We start from the raw sequence: 16,946 nt of genomic DNA on the forward strand, positions 1-16,946 counted from the left end.
TACCAGTCGATCTACGTTCCTACCCTCACCTATGGTCATGAGCTTTGGGTAGTGACCGAAAGAACGAGATCGCGGGTACAAGCGGCCGAAATGAGTTTCCTCCGCAGGGTGGCTGGGCTCTCCCTTAGATATAGGGTGAGGAGCTCAGTCATTCGGGAGGGACTCAGAGTAGAGCCGCTGCTCCTCCGCATCGAGAGGAGCCAGATGAGGTGGCTCAGGCATCTGATCAGGATGCCTCCGGGACGCCTCCCTGGGGAGGTATTCCGGGCATGTCCCACTGGGAGGAGACCCCGGGGAAGACCCAGGACACACTGGAGAGACTATGTCTCTCTGTTGGCCTGGGAACGCCTCGGGATCCCCCCAGAGGAGCTGGATGAAGTGGCTGGGGAGAGGGAAGTCTGGGTCTCCCTGCTGAGACTGCTGCCCCCGCGACCCGACCCCGGATTAAGCGGAAGATGATGGATGGATGGATGGATGGATGGATGGATGGATGGATGGATGGTATTATAAACAACTATGATAATAATCATCATGAAAATAAAAGAGGTGACTGCACTACCTGCATTAGCAAGAAGACTGTGCCAAATGGCCAGGTCTACAGAGGGGCTGGGGCTGACATTTACACACACATACACACACACACACACACACACACACACACACAAATGGACATATTCTCCATGTCATTGCTGTCTTTCTATTCAGTCCTGGTCTATTGTCTTCTTTGTTCTGCAATATATTACCACTAAAATGCTGAATGGTTGTACTGTGTCTCTGGTGTATCTATATATATTGTACTGTATGTTCATTTAGCTGCGGTGTGCTGGCACCTGCCCAGGTGTGGTTCCCACCTGCGCCTGTTGGTCCTGGGATAGGCTCTGGACCCCCCGCAACCCCAGTGCGGATTCAGTGGTTAAGATAATGGATGGATGGATGGTTCATTTAGATAAATATATGTATATAGGTGTAGTGTAAATGATCACCCCTCTCACCCTCATTGTGATCTGTCTTGTGTGTTTTATGTCGCACTTATGGTGATGGAGAACGATATTTCGTCTCACTGTATACTTATTGTGTATTGTTGGGATGCCAATAAAGCTCTACTTACACTTACAGACATCAACACAGACACACAGACAGACAGACACACACACACACATATATATATATATGTATGTATATTTTGATAAATAATATTTCTTTTCTAATGCATGAGAAAGTATCAGGTAAAGAGTAACTGATCCCAACCGGAGACTCAGATTTCCTTCCCATTTAAGCCTGTCGAATAGCAGCGAGCTGTTATTAAAATGTCAAATTTATGAATTCCCATTGAATGACCTTAATGGCATCCCCTACTTCTGTATATCAGTATATATATTTGAAAATCAGATAATCGCTGTCAGAAATGATTTTAATTGGATTTTTTTTCCCACTTCAAAGTAAAGATGTTCATGTGTCAACCTAGTTTTGGACTTAATTTAGTTCTATGGGGGTCAATTACTGTATTTAGATTTCCATTAAAATAGATTTCCTAAGGAAATAGGCCAGGGACTCGCCGTAAATGAAGGACATTTGTCCTTACCACAAAACACAAGCGTTTGCTTCTCCCGTGCCGTTCTTGAGAATCTGTGATAGCCGTGCTTATACCCTAAAATGTATGCAAATGCATTTCACAATGGTCATCAAATAGCAGACCCTGCAACTGTTATTTGAGAAATAGTGTGTTATGTACTTCTCCTTGAACGAATTCCTGCATGCTGGGGTGATTTCGCGCTGTTACGATGAGCCGCCTGCAAGCCTGTGGCAGATTCCGCCGCCGCTGTGCCACAACTGTACTGCGAAGGCGCAGTTTGGCCAGTGCGCGTTTCTTTCCTCCCCCTTTTCTTTTGCGGCGGATCGCATACGCAATCCCTGAATGGTCGGTTGCCATGGTTTCCCTGGGTCACATGCGTGGGTTTCCTAGCGCCAGCAGCAAAGGATGCTACATTTCGCCCTGCCATTTTCATTCAGTAGCGACATAGTAGCGAGAAGGCGGAATATTCCCATTCTGCGGTGTCTATGGGAATGAGGCCACGTCTGTAACGCCGCCAAATCGTATCTTTTATTTTACATTTTTTTTATCCCCCTCAATACCTTAGCTTTTATAGCCATTCTTCAAAAACAGTCACGTTATTCAATCACAAACTGCGTTTTGTTCTGATTCCTCCCGGAGACTGACAATAGGAATGAGTATAGAAATCCCCGAAGGACTGACGGAGCTGTTGCAGAGCTTTACAGTTGAAGTGCTGAGGAAGCAGCCGAGGGATCTGCTGGAGTTCGCGCTGCAGTATTTCACTAATCTGAAGGAAAGTCAGAGCGCCGGCGCCGCCTTCGGCAACGAGCAGAACCCGGCCGCTAGGCATGGAAAGGCTGTCAACTTTATCGAGGAAGCCATGCAGATCGACTCGGAAAACGGGGAGGATGAGGACGACGACGACGAAGAATTCGTAGGTAACAGATTACCTAAAATCATAACTTATATCGATAGCTGATATTGATTTGCTAATTTGATACCCGGCTCAGTGAGCTGGCTATCCTTGGCTAAGGAGCCGAGGAACGTGCGATCAAAACGTAATGAAGCTGGCGCCCATGATTCCGCATTTTCCCAGAACGTCAAAGGAGACGTGAAACAAATTATTTCTTTATGAATAGGATGCGCCTTGTATAGTCTTTTTTTTTCTCGCCTGACCACATGAAGAAAATGCAACATGATCCACAAAACACCCGTAAGTGTATTAAAATGCCTCGTATATTTACGCATTAGATCCTACAAATGGAGCGACAGTTTGCATTTTCGTTTCCTAATTATAATAATGTGTAACTATTTAAAGTAACTGAAAAAGAAGAATTGAATGAAAGCAGGCCGTATATGTTAGGCCTGTTGTCACCATTGCACTTTACGACAAACAACCCAGCGCATTTATGTGTGTATCTACATGTGAGGTTCATTATTCATGAAATTAAAGAGAAGATGCAGTGTATGGATATACAGAGAGGGTGGCTGTAGATAGCAATGTAATGGTGAGTGTCAAGAGGGAGTAAGCAAATGAAAACGCATTTTCAGGAATGTAGGCTGATGAAACTTGATCAGGATAAATTCGCTCCGCAAACAAATAAATAAATAAATAAAGAAAGAAATGGCAGACTGTCACGTGACAGCCGTAGGCGCCCTGGAGCTGTCCAGCGTTTCTGCTGCTGCCGCTGAATCTGCTCTCTGCAGAGTGACCAAATGTACTGGGTGATACGGCGGATGTCCACGTGACTTTATCCAGCGTGGCTCTGGCCCATTGCTGTATTAGGGACAGGGACCGGGGTCTCCTGGGACGCCTGGGTGTTTGGGGGAGGTGCTGTTTATGTTATCCCACTCCAGATATTTTCACCGTCATAGTAAAGCATCAAAACGCTCAGAATAACTTTAGACATATGGTGTTGTATTTATTTTTGCTTATATAATATATTTTATTATTATTTCGCGTAAAATGACAGTTTTATTGAGCTGCATGCTTACTGAAGCAATTAATTCCTACCACCTTGCTCATTGGGAGAGCAATGAGGTCTGTTCTCAAGCAGGTCTTCAGTTTGAAATTCTTTCCATAGCCACCTTGTGGCTGGGTAACTTGATCAAAGGGTGGCACATCAAATGGCAAAAATAAGGACAGCAATACTTTTTTTGTGGGGCATAAGAGGAACTTTTGCTAAATTAATTCCGGTTAATGGATGTTTAAGAAGTAATACTGCTGCTGTTTGGATTCCAGCTACAGTTGTTATTCAATGATTCTTTAGATGACTAGAAATATTCCGTCCATTTTTCATAACTGATTATCCAGTAGAGAGTCGTGGTGAGTTTGGGGCCTGACCCAGGAAGCCTGGGACATGCAGCAGGGGGCGCCCCGGCTGGGGTGTCAGTTTATTCCAGGGTACACTGTCATACACAGTGGGCATCACCTAACTGCATGGTTCTGGGTTACTCAAGGAAACCCATTCAGACACCACATCCCTAGACCAGACTGAGGGCTTCTGCCCTGATTATATGAGGCCACCCCCCAAATGGATATTAAGACCCAGCAGGATCTCCAGGTCACTGTTATAGGGGAAAGTTGAGGTTCGTTTGGTGGGCTGTTTGGACACATAGTTTACTTCAGTACTGTTCTCAAAAGCTACTTTATCAAATGTATTGTAAATTTTAAAATCTTTCTGTTAGGTCTGACCTTTAAAAGGCACTGAATTAAAATTAGATCTATGTCAAACAAACACTTAAACTCTGACTTGGGATGTTCCCCTTGACTCAGTGGAGGTGCTGAGCGTCAGGAGAACGTTGGCTGAGCTTCATTCCCTGTTGGAGGACGTCTCCCACCCATTACAGGACACACTGTCAGCACTGAGCAGCTCCATCAGCGACAGACTGCTGCATCCAAGCATTGTGCGTGTCCCAAGGTTGCGGTCTGCATTGTGCGTATCCCAGGGTCGCGGTCTGCATTGTGCGTATCTCTGAGTCGGGGTCTGCATTGTGTGTATCCCAGGGTCGCGGTCTGCATTGTGCGTATCTCTGGGTCGCGGTCTGCATTGTGCGTGTCCCAAGGTTGCGGTCTGCATTGTGCGTATCTCTGGGTAGCGGTCTGCATTGTGCGTATCCCAGGGTCGCGGTCTGCATTGTGCGTATCTCTGAGTCGCGGTCTGCCTTGTGTGTGTCCCAGGGTCGCGGTCTGCATTGTGTGTATCCCAGGGTCGCGGTCAGCCTTGTGTGTATCCTTGAGTCGCGGTCTGCATTGTGCGTGTCCCAAGGTTGCGATCTGCATTGTGTGTATCCCAGGGTCGCGGTCAGCCTTGTGTGTATCCTTGAGTCGCGGTTTGCATTGTGTGTATCTCAGGGTTGCAGTCAGCCTTGTGCGTATCCTTGGGTCGTGGTTTGCATTGTGCGTGTTCCAGGGTTGCGGTCTGCATTGTGCATGTCCCAGGGTCGCGATCAGCATTGTGCATATCCCTGGGTAGTGGTCTGCATTGTGCGTGTCCCAGGGTAGCGGTCTGCATTGTGCGTGTCCCAGGGTCGCGATCAGCATTGTGCATATCCCTGGGTAGCGGTCTGCATTCTGTGTATCCCTGGGTTGCGGTCTGCATTGTGTGTATCCCAGGGTCGCGGTCAGCCTTGTTTGTGTCCCAAGAAAAAGTTAAGGTACCATCCTGAGAGGAATGCTAATCTATCACAGGACATATAAATAATATAATGCAATAATGTAATACCTAGATTTGTCATGTCTATCTCCTTCCACTGCAGTCCAATTACATTTAAAGCTTTGTCCACTGACTAAATTGAAATCATATTAATCTTCGCTCCTGGGTAGTCATGTGATATGAAGCATATGACATGCAGTCACGTGATGCAAGACCTGACACAATTGCCAGAGTTTACATAAGCAAAATGAAATTTCATAATTAAATATTACATATGAATAAAATATAATTGTGAAAAGTCCAAACATATATGTAAATATATTTAGCACTTTTTTTTGTGAAATCCAAAGAAGGTAGGTAGTGGAACTAGTTAGTATGATCGTGGGCTTGTGTTTTACAAAAGGGATGTTGCATACTGGATCAATAGCCTTCGAGAGTAGATTAGATTGTATTATTGCCTCCCTCATGTTACAGACTCACAGTTATTCATTTATTTCTCCTTTCTGGTAACATAAATAATGGTGTGTGGATTCGTTAGTAATTTTGCTGTAGTGACATGTCACGGAAATCAGTAAACACATTTGCTAAGTGGCTAAAATAACGGTTGTTAAATGTGTTCGTGTAATGACATGCGAGCGGGCAGTTTGAAGTAAATGTCATGCAGACAGTGTGGGTCCAGTGAGCCCGAGTGGGCCATTGTTTCCGGAAACCCAGCCTGCTCAAGCTGCAGTCAGCCTGAAAACCAGCCTTAAGCACGTCTGACGCAGCCGCAACGAGCTGGTCGGAGAAACGTACAAATAAGGCCCCGGTCTCTTGTTTTTCATATGGATGATTTGTTTCACCGCTGAGGTGTTTTATTAGGTCGAAGGAAGCTGTCAGTTTTTTCTTTGTAGGCTTCAAAGGATTCATGTGCGCTTTACGTGCATCACTGCTAGCCAAACATGCCTGTTCTTGTAGCATGGATAATAAGAAATGTATTACGGTGCAAATCGGCCACACAGTTACAGGGCTGCAGGTTTGAGGCCCACTGCTGCTCTCTATGTGTGTAGAGTGTCTTCACACAGTCCTACAATATGCATTTAGGTGTCCCTAAAGTTGCCCGTAGTGTCCATGGGTGCCAGGCGAAGCACTGGCATTCTGTCCATGGTGGCACCGTCTGGGCTGGGTTCCAGACTCACTGCCTGCTAAGTCACTAGTATGAAATCCTTCATCTGATCTGCAGTCAGGAATTGCATAAAGTCCTTTTATTGTTTATATACTGTGATTTGTGAATATCAAAGTGCATTGACTACATCTGAATAAGGTTTAAAAATTATGCCACCGACAAGAATCGCTGTACTGCCATTGCATGTAATTGATTATATTTTATGAGACAATTACATATGGAGCAAAGTGCTGTAAAGAGTGAGCCTGGAACTGTTCAGCAGCTATGCAGTGAATAAGTTTCCTAAAACAGTGATGCCTCAGCCCATGTCTGTGGAAGAGGATGGGCCTTTTATGATTGCTGAAACCTGTTTCATTTTTTTCATTTCAGCTCCAGTGATCAACAGATTTAACAGAAGAGCTTCAGGTGAGCAGTGGGTCAGCTTTACTCCCCTCCCCCCCCCCCGTCCCCCCCACAGCTATGAAGCCCGCATTTACCTCAGCGTCCACGTTAATGCCCCTGCAGGGAGAATTAAACGGACAACAAAGTCGTAACGCAGCACATAGCTGGCATTCGTGAGATGTCCTCCTCGCGGTTGTTATGGACGGAGAAGTGAGACGTGATTGGCTGGTTTGGTCGCGGAAGTGGCAGCTGGCCGCTGAGCCTCTGCGTGTTTGTTTTTAGTCACATGACCAGTGGATGGCGCCACACTCTGAATGAGGGAGTACCATTCACCGGGAAGCGGCTGCCCAATCCGCACCGGAGGCTCTGTCACATGAGGGGGACGGTCTTCTTTGTCTTCTTCAGCTATTTTTCTAGACCAGGAAGATTGTTCCTTTTTCTCTTTTCCTCACACAGCTGTATAGTATCCACAAATTTTGCCTTTATCGTGCCTGAACTGGGACATGAGCGTTTCCTGTTCCTGTATGTTTTCCAGGAAAACACTAGTTAAAAAAAAACAAATAAAATTATTTCCACCGGAGAATTTCGCAGGGTAGCATGTCCTTTACTTTCATCATAATGTTTTAGATTAAATTATTCTGTTAGTGCACTCCTGCCAGTCTGACCTCATGCTCGTTACAGAGGATCTGGGAATTGCACAGGTCGATGGTTTAAAGCCGCGTTTCTCAGTCCGGCCCTCAGGGACCTACAGACCCCTCAAGTCTGGCAGGGAATTCGGAGGGAGCAAAAACATGGAGGGACCCTGGGTCCCCGAAGAGCAGCTGATAGACACCGGCTTAGAGCATCACAGAGCTAGACAGGAGTTCAGAGGCTGTTATAATAACTTAGGACCCGAGCCTTCAAGCAGGGAAGTGGGACAGATGAAGCGGAGGAGGGGCCTCGGACAGGAGCAGGCATGAGAAGGCGTGAGCGATGGAAAGGACGCCTGCAGAATGTGTGGCACCCAAGCAGCTCTGCACACTCACTGACTGGGAAAGGGTTCATACAGGAAGCATAATATAAATTCCTCTGCTTGTTGTCATGTATCTCAGTGTGGCATTTGGTTTAGGATTTCAATAAGGAACCAAAGCAAATGTATGATTTTTAGTTAACTTTGGCTCTTATAGTTTTAGTGGCTGGCAGAGTGATGTCATCATTGGGCCCCTGAGCGAAGCCTTGAACCCCCAGTTGCTTCAGGGACTGTATGGCCCTGCTCTCTCATCCTTACCTGGATGTTGCTCTGGATAAAAGCATCTGATAAATAAATAATTGTGAATATTTATCTTATGAAACAAAACTTTTCGGTGAGTGTAACATGATGGAGTCAGCAGGCTGTAGGTACATTTTCCATGTATACTGTAGCTAAATGTTTCCCAAGTGGCTTTCATATGTAACCAGCAGGCCTGCATTGACAACCCGAAAACTGCTTTCATATGTAACCAGCAGGCCTGCATTGCCAACTCATAAACTGCTTATATCACCAGGAGACCTAAGTCTGTACACTGGGACAAATTCAGCTGCAGAAGAATTCAGAAACTGTACGCATTAGTTGCAGAACTTGCCAGATTTTATCTGAAAGGTGGTGGGATCTGTGTCTTGCAGTGTGTGCAGAAGCCTTCAATCCCGACGATGATGAGGAAGACAAAGAGCCAAGGGTAAGCCCTCATGCAGCAGGGTAAGCTCTCATGCAGCAGGGTAAGCCCTCACGCAGCAGGGTAAGCTCTCATGCAGCAGGGTAAGCCCTCACGCAGCAGGGTAAGCCCTCACGCAGCAGGGTAAGCTCTCACGCAGCAGGGTAAGCCCTCACGCAGTAGGGTAAGCCCTCACGCAGCAGGGTAAGCTCTCACACAGCAGGGTAAGCTCTCACGCAGCAGGGTAAGCCCTCATGAAGCAGGGTAAGCCCTCACGCAGCAGGGTAAGCCCTCACGCAGCAGGGTAAGCCCTCACGCAGCAGGGTAAGCTCTCACACAGCAGGGTAAGCTCTCACGCAGCAGGGTAAGCCCTCACACAGCAGGGTAAGCTCTCAGGTAGCAGGGTAAGCTCTCACGCAGCCGGGTAAGCCCTCGTGAAGCAGGGTAAGCCCTCACGCAGCAGGGTAAGCTCTCATGCAGCAAGGTGCTCTCATGCAGCAGGGTAAGCCCTTATGCAGCAGGGTCAGCTCTCACGCAGCAGGGTAAGCTCTCACGCAGCAAGGTAAACCCTCACGCAGCTGGGTAAGCTCTCATGCAGCAGGGTAAGCGCTCACGCAGCAGGATAAGCTCTTATGCAGCAGAGTAAGCTCTCACACAGCAGGGTAAGCTCTCACGCAGCAGGATAAGCTCTCGTGCAACAGAGTAAACTTTCAGTGGCAGGGTAAGCTCTCATGCAGCAGGATAAGCTCTTATGTAGCAGGATAAGCTCTCATTCAGCAGAGTGAGCTCTCATGTAGCAGGGTAAGCTCTCATGCAACAGAGTAAGCTTTGAGTCACAGGGTAAGCTCTCATGCAGTAAGGTAAGCTCTCATGCAGCAGGGTAAGTTCTCACGCAGCAGGGTAAGCTCTCATGCAGCAGGGTAAGTTCTCACACAGCAGGGTAAGCTCTCATGCAGCAAGGTGCTCTCATGCAGCAGGGTAAGCTCTCATGCAGCAGGGTAAGCTCTCATGCAGCAGGGTACGCTTTCATGCAGCAGGATATGCTCTCAAGCAGCAGGGTAAGCTCTCATGCAGTAGGATAAGCTCTCATGCAGCAGGGTAAGCTTTGAGTCACAGGGTAAGCTCTCACGCAGCAGGGTAAGCTCTCACTCAGCAGGATAAGCTCTCATGCAGCAGGGTAAGCTTTGAGTCACAGGATAAGCTCTCACGCAGCAGGGTCAGCTCTCACTCAGCAGGATAAGCTCTCATGCAACAGAGTAAGCTTTGAGTCACAGGGTAAGCTCTCATACAACAGGATACGCTCTCATGCAGCAGGGTAAGCTCTCATGCAGTAGGATAAGCTCTCATGCAGCAGGGTAAGCTCTCATGCAGCAGGATACGCTCTCATTCAGCAGGATAAGCTCTCATGCAACAGAGTAAGCTTTGAGTCACAGGGTAAGCTCTTATACAGCAGGATAAGCTCTCAGCAGGATAAGCTCTCATGCAACAGAGTAAGCTTTGAGTCACAGGGTAAGCTCTCATACAGCAGGATAAGCTCTCACTCAGCAGGATAAGCTCTCACTCAGCAGGGTCAGCTCTCATGCAGCAAGGTGCTCTCATGCAGCAGGATAAGCTCTCATGCAGCAGGGTAAGCTCTCATGCAGCAGTATAAGCTCTCACGCAGCAGGGTAAGCTCTCATGCAGCAAGATAAGCTCTCATGCAGCAGGGTAAACTCTCATGCAGCAGGATAACTTCTCACACAGCAAGGTAAGCTCTCACGCAGCAGGGTAAGCTCTCACGCAGCAGGGTCAGCTCTCATGCAGCAAGGTAAGCTCATGCAGCAGGGTAAACTCTCATGCAGTAGGATAACTTCTCACACAGCAAGGTAAGCTCTCACGCAGCAGGGTAAGCTCTCACGCAGCAGGGTTTTCCTATGGAAGGGGGGTTGTTCACCCTTGTAAACTATGCTTATTGGTATCTTGGGAAATGTAGCTTGCAGTGTTTTTTGCGACACACTTCACAGGTCAGTCTCTTGATGTTCAGCTTTTCTTTTCAGATTACCTATCCCAAAACAGACGAGCAGAGGCAGCGACTACAAGAGGCATGCAGGGATATTCTTTTATTCAAAAACCTGGACCCGGTAAGATGTGTGATATGGACGAGTAATTTGAACATAATTTAGAATGGTGGCATTCGCCTAGTGTTTACAGAATACGGTGCTTATTTGAATTGTTTGTTGGTGTCTTGCATTTGGTAGCCATACTGTCAGATTGATGGCTAATTCTGAGACCTGTTTTGAGACCTAGTAATGTAGGTTAAAGCGGTAATGATAATGAAAATTGCCTAAAAGAAGAGAAGGTTTATGCTCAGTAGGTCAATGGTCATTGAGTCACTGTCCATACCAAAGGTTTATCTTCAGCTTCAGATCTCAAGACTTAAGTCCAATGCACATCTTCACTCTTTTTAAAGGTCAGGTTATCTGCATAATCTCAGTGTCTTTATGCTTTAGAGGTCAGACTCCTTTATAGGTTGGAGTCACATCATCTTCTGATCTTTCAGCATCTCTTTAGTTTGTTGATAGAAGTTTCAACGGAGTAATGTGGACACTGGTAAATGAACCAACTTAAAGCTGCTATAACCTGCTTCTGCTTTGTGTTTCTGTGGGATCGCAACAGGAGCAGATGTCTCAGGTCCTGGACGCCATGTTCGAGAAGCCTGTGGAGATAGGAGAGCACGTCATTGAGCAAGACGACGATGGCGATAACTTCTATGTCATTGAAAGGTTAGTCGACGCCATGCTTGAATGTGGCCATTAATGTGATGTTTTCTGTGTCTGCGGCCACTCTTCTCAATCTGCTGTTGAGTTTGTGTGGCGTCCTTTTCAGAGGGATGTTTGACATCTACGTTAAGACTGATGGTTCTGAGAGGTTGGTGGGCTCATACAACAGCCGTGGGAGTTTTGGGGAGCTGGCGTTGATGTACAACACCCCCAGGGCCGCCACCATCATTGCCACCTCAGCAGGAGCCCTCTGGTGCTTGGTCAGTGGTCAGCTTGTGAACAGCAATTTAATGTGTTTTATCATGCATTGAATGGTCTGCCCCCCTTATATTATGATAAATAATAACAGTTGGATATAGCTCCCTCTGCTGGAGATATGATGAAGGAAATGTTCAGTGGCCAGATGCTAATTGCTGTTTCAATAGACTGAAATTCACAATATAAAAACTTAATCAAATTGCAGAGTGGTGCAGCGTTTCTTCAGTGTTCTCTCTTCCCAATTTAAAAGATGACATACTTGCTTTTTGCTCCGCAGGACCGACTAACGTTTCGGAGAATAATCGTGAAGAACAACGCCAAGAAGCGGAGAATGTACGAAGCCTTTATTGAGACACTTCCGTTGCTCAAGTCACTTGAAGTTAGTTTTCTTCTCTGTTCCTCTCTTGGGTCTCTCTGTTTTCTCCCTTACGAGAGGAGACATTTAATTACATGTTATGCCTCCGCGTTGCAGCCCTCGGAGAGAATGAAAGTCGTAGATGTACTGTCTTCTAAAGTTTACAGCGATGGAGAGCAAATTATTGCACAGGTAAACAAAACAAATGATTTCTGCATTTTATTGATATTAAAAATGCAAACTGCTGCCTGCAGAATTTACTTGTCCAATATGCCTGAAAGTTGAAACGTACCCCGACCATGAGATTTAGGGAGCTGGGTCACGTGGGTGTATCACACGACTCCCGTTCTGCTCATTTCAGGGTGACATGGCCGATTGCTTTTACATTGTAGAATCTGGGCAGGTTAGGATCACCATGAGAAGAAGCCGGGTAAGTGAGATCACCTTGCTGGTATCTGCCTGTGTAGCGTAACTTCATGGCCGAATGGCCTTCCGCTGACCTCCGGGTAACAAGCACAAGGCCTTGAATTTGAATTCAGCTTCGGATTGAGTCCCGATTTTCTGGTATATTCTGAGAAATCTGAAACTGTGGTTCACCAGGAACCCTTATGACCCAGCTTGGGTTTGCGTGAAGATCTAAGCTTGGCCTTGGCATAACAGCTGGTGCTCTCGGGGTGTGAAGCCGAGGTGTTTTGTGTGATACTTATTTTTGCCACTCGCAGTCGAAGAAGGACCTGGAGAACGGAGAGGTGGAAATTGCCATGTGCTCAAGAGGACAGTACTTTGGGGAACTGGCACTGGTCACAAACAAGCCAAGGGCAGCTTCAGCTTATGCTGTGGGAAGCGTCAAGTGCTTAGGTAGCGACTCTCTCCTAGCTTCCCAGAAGACACTCGGCGGATTGTAGGGTTCAATGAAGATTTACAATGGAGATCTAGGAGTAAAAGTTTAAACTTCAAAGTGTGCTTCATACTCCCTCCCCGACTGACTCTGCATGCGATTTTGTACATCCATTTCATCTCTCTCTTTTACTGGGCATCGTATATTTTTATATTTCACTATATCTCTGTTCCCTTTAAGTTTATATTTATCGGTAGTAATTGTACAGCTTTGCACTGTTTGCACTATTTCATTACAGCGTCTTATTTCTCCTTATACAATTTTTCTTAACTGATGTTCTGTGTTTTCTGTGAATGTATGCTCTAGTACCGCCAGAGCAAATTCATAGTACATGCAGATGTACCTGGCCAGTTAAGTGAATTCTGGTTCCGATACTCTAAATAAGACTGGCACTTGTACTACTTCCAGTGTAGTATTTTTATATTTCAGCTGCACTGATGAGCACGTCCATGTCTGTGTGATCAGTATACCTTTTCGGTGCTGTTTTGTGGATCCTTATAAGCTCTTGTGTATAGTTATCCAAAGTGGATTAATCTGTGCTATAATGTGTTTTAACCTCCTTATTAGCCCATTAAGACCCTGTTTTCCTTGCTCTTGACAGTTATGGACGTCCAAGCCTTTGAAAGGCTTCTGGGTCCTTGTATGAACATCATGAAGCGGAACATCGCCAACTACGAGGAACAGCTGGCGGCCCTCTTCGGGAGCCAGTCTGACGTCGAGGATCGGGAGGCGTGAGGGATCTGCGGGAGCGAACGTTTGTGCCCCCTGGGGGGAGAAGCTGAGCAGGCTCCCCAGTGCCATCAGCTTGTTCTCGTGCCGGCCGTTCCCGTAACTCCTGTTCATTTGTATGCTTTCAGAAATGTGAAACATTATGTAAATGGTAGCGATGTAGGTCTTTTGAAAAAAAAAAACACATTAATATACTGCCACATTTCATGTGGGGAGGCTTTAAAAAAGTTATCTTGGGGAAATGGTAGAGTTATTATTTTACTGGTTTCATGCCCATTTTTGACTTTCTTAATTTCCCTGCTGTTGTTTTCATGAATTTTCACGTGTGACTTTGTTAGTCTTTGGATAAATGCAGTCTGTTTAAATCCTCCTCTGATAACACTAATCGCATAAAGACCACGTTTTAGCAAGGCTACCTGCGGTATCGTCCTGCTATTTCTTCTCCATTTCATTTCTCATCTTGCTGACTATCCTGACAGGGCTATGACCTCTCATGCCAGTGTGCTGACGCGTCCTGATATTGCGACTGCCGCAGTTTTGCACAGATTTTAGGCCAAGACCTGTGAGGTGGACAGGTTCATGACGAGCTTGAGGTGACGTGTCTCCACACATTCTGGTGACTGCGGAGGTGAATCTCTGTTATCTCTCAGCGTAAAGCTTTACAGTCTTTGACATAAAAAAAAAAAAAACGTCACAGAGGATAATTCCAACAGATTGAAAAGAGCTTTACATTTTCCCTGAATGATTACGGCCTGAATTCAGGCTTTTGTGACAGATCCTTCATGTCACATTACACACATGAAATACTTGAATTTCATTTAATATAAAAATTTAACCATGAATGGAATATGTATTAAGATGCACTGTAATGAAGGCCAGGTGTGTATACAGGGGTGGGGCTACAGAGGCACTGGTCCCAGCTGAAAGCTGATTGGCTCTCGAGTGCTCCTTCCTCTGTCACTCAGTTATTCAAAACATATCATTGGCTAATGATACATATGGTGCCTCTGTAAGAATTATGGCTCCTTTTATACCCCTCACCTTAAAAAAACCCTAGAATCGCCCCTGTCTATAGACGGGTGACTGAAAGGTCTGTGTGTGCTCATGTAATTCTTTTACAGGACAGTATTTCGCTTACTTCCCCCCCCACGAAGTTCAGAGTTTAATACCTCCAGTCCAACCCCAAAACCCAGTATTACTGCTGCTTCCATTGTTCATTTTGTCCAGTGTTTATTAAGTGATGGGTGGGCTCACCAGTGTGTTTATGTATGAGGGCATGGACTTTATATTTCTTATAAATGATATAAGTGTGTTTTCTGCTTTTTTGGAATAATACTTAATGATAAGGGTATTATGGTGGAACTGATGGAGTTTGGGTGGCAGGAAGATAATCAAGATGCGTAATAATTAGTTCATTAGATACAGCATTAATCACTTTTCCTTTAGGCAAGCTTTCTTTTATCCATATGTCATGTTTATTGAATTGTCTTTAATCTTGAAGTAACAGCCTTCCTAGTGTCAGTAAAGTCAGCAAAGGGCAGATTCCTGCAGTCCTGATAGTCCCTCCTGAGGACAGACCGTCGATTGGCTCATCACTCTCTACCTCTGCACTCCCATACCAACCATTTCCTATATTCTTTATAAAAGTCTACACCTTCATCTTTCAGAAGATAAGATTTTTTCTTGTTTTGTGGTATTTATGTAACCGCATAATTTCAAACTTTAATGTGTGAACATGTCATGGAAAGTAGTGTACACAAGTTTAATGGAGAGTAGCTTTTTTTAAAGGTATGTTTTTTTTCTGTATGTTAATCAGTTGACATCTTCTTGGACTAGTTTGGTGTTGGCAGTGCTGTATGTTCCCTGTAATGCAGTTCAAAGGTCTAAAGAGTATTTTCAGTATGATATTGTTGATTATATTTGAATTTTCATTACAATAAAGTACAATTTTTTTATTAAAAAAGACTTATTCAACTTATTTGAGAAATGTATGAAGTCGTTTCTGAATATTTACACTCGATCCTGTATATTCTGTTGTGATCTATTTAAAAATATAATATATGCCACAGCACTACCATGCCACCCTTGAACTGAACTATATATAATAATATAGTGGTGCAGCGGTTAGCATTGTTGCCTCACACCTCTGGGACCCGGGTTCAAGTCTCTGCTCAGGTTACATGTGTGTGGAGTTTGCATGTTCTCCCCATGTCGTCGTGGGGTTTCCTCTGGGTGCTCCGGTTTCCCCCCACAGTCCAAAAACATGCTGAGGCTAATTGGAGTTACTAAATTGCCTGTATGAGTGAATGGTGTGTGAGTGTGCCCTGCGATGGGCTGGCCCCCTATCCTGGGTTGTTCCCTGCCTCGTTTCCGTAACTTCCAGGATAGGCTCCAGACTCCCCGCGACCCAGTAGGATAAGTGGTTTGGAAAACCTACAGTTCAATGTCGGTCAGTCTTTGATGTAATGCATGTATTTGTAGTTTGAATAACTGTCAGTGAAGGATGAACTTAAAATTTTTTATTGCCAGTGGCACTGCTGAAGCCATGTACTAAATGTATACTGGGCCGTTAAGTATACGCGCTGATATATTCCGTATGTGGAGTATAAGTATATAGTTTTATTTTGTATGAAATAGTGTACTCAGCTGAAATTTTGCAAAAGTTTTTTTTCTCACTACAGTGGAGTTTGCGTCCTTGTATTTTTTTCATTCCTGATGGAAAATGCTGAGAAGGCCGGGAATACACCAGAAAATGATCATCGCTTTATAAAGGCGACAAATTCTCTCTGGTGTTCAAACGGGGAGTTTGCGCGCATGGCCGCTAGAGTGCAAACGCGCGCCCCCTACTGCCGTCAGCTGGCAGTTTCTTTCCATCCGACAGTCAGCTGTAACCGAAACTCCTACCAACTTCCATTTCCTTCTAGCATCTCGTAGTCTCTTCTCACGTATGACACTTACTTTCTTCCACTTATCTTTGTTGGAGACAAATAAGCGTTTTGTTTTACACATCGCGCACGTTCTCGTTTACTTAATTTCTTTTCGATTTCTGCCTGCAACTCTTCCACATAGGTTTCCTATAATAATCGAGGAAGCTGTTATTCATGGTTTTGTCATTTGTAGTTATGAAGATTACCATACTGTTCACGTTAGCATTAGTTATAAGCACAGCCATCAGCAATGAGGATTAAAGTCAACTAGCCCTAATGTCAAATAATACTGAATTTTTATATAAATGATATCACTTATGTATGAATGTATTAATCTGTATGTAGGAAATTACTCATATAATTGTAGTCAACCTTTTTATTGTACTCGGAGTGTAGCATTTGGTATTGCAGAGTGTAATGAATAGTAAAAACTAAAATATTATCGTAAACAAATATAATGTATGATTTTTTAAACAGACAATATGGAAACAATGCCGGTGCTCTGCGTACTAGGAAGAAACTGGCGATGTAAATACATATGACCAGAGCTGTTCTACACACGTTGTGCAAACGACCACTTTATATGAATCGGGCGA

General features: G+C 45.1%; 1 protein-coding gene across 2 annotated transcripts; it reads left to right on the forward strand.

The window, feature by feature from the left end:
• Positions 1-2,001: 2,001 nt before the first annotated feature.
• Positions 2,002-14,133, forward strand: LOC125704239 (cAMP-dependent protein kinase type II-beta regulatory subunit-like). Of its 2 annotated transcripts, none has more exons than XM_048969641.1 (11): positions 2,002-2,490; positions 6,743-6,778; positions 8,396-8,448; positions 10,461-10,544; positions 11,080-11,186; positions 11,290-11,443; positions 11,719-11,820; positions 11,914-11,988; positions 12,158-12,226; positions 12,519-12,654; positions 13,296-14,133. In XM_048969641.1, the coding sequence occupies exons 1-11, from the start codon at positions 2,226-2,228 to the stop codon at positions 13,427-13,429; spliced, it is 1,215 nt and encodes a 404-aa protein (XP_048825598.1). In that variant the 5' UTR covers positions 2,002-2,225; the 3' UTR covers positions 13,430-14,133. The 2 variants fall into 2 exon arrangements, with proteins under 2 accessions (XP_048825598.1, XP_048825609.1); XM_048969652.1 differs by lacking the exon at positions 2,002-2,490 and adding an exon at positions 2,501-2,765.
• The last annotated feature ends 2,813 nt before the right edge of the window (positions 14,134-16,946 follow it).

The sequence above is a fragment of the Brienomyrus brachyistius genome, chromosome 1 (assembly GCF_023856365.1).
Source record: "Brienomyrus brachyistius isolate T26 chromosome 1, BBRACH_0.4, whole genome shotgun sequence".
In the NCBI taxonomy this organism is placed as follows: Eukaryota; Metazoa; Chordata; class Actinopteri; order Osteoglossiformes; family Mormyridae; genus Brienomyrus; species Brienomyrus brachyistius.

Bases quoted from the DNA above. Each gene is read 5' to 3' on its own strand.
- LOC125704239 (XM_048969641.1), top strand. From the start codon at position 2,226: ATGAGTATAGAAATCCCCGAAGGACTGACGGAGCTGTTGCAGAGCTTT. The intron at 11,444-11,718 runs GTCAGTGGTCAG...TTTGCTCCGCAG, and splicing joins CAGGAGCCCTCTGGTGCTTG to GACCGACTAACGTTTCGGAG. The intron at 12,227-12,518 runs GTAAGTGAGATC...TGCCACTCGCAG, and splicing joins TCACCATGAGAAGAAGCCGG to TCGAAGAAGGACCTGGAGAA.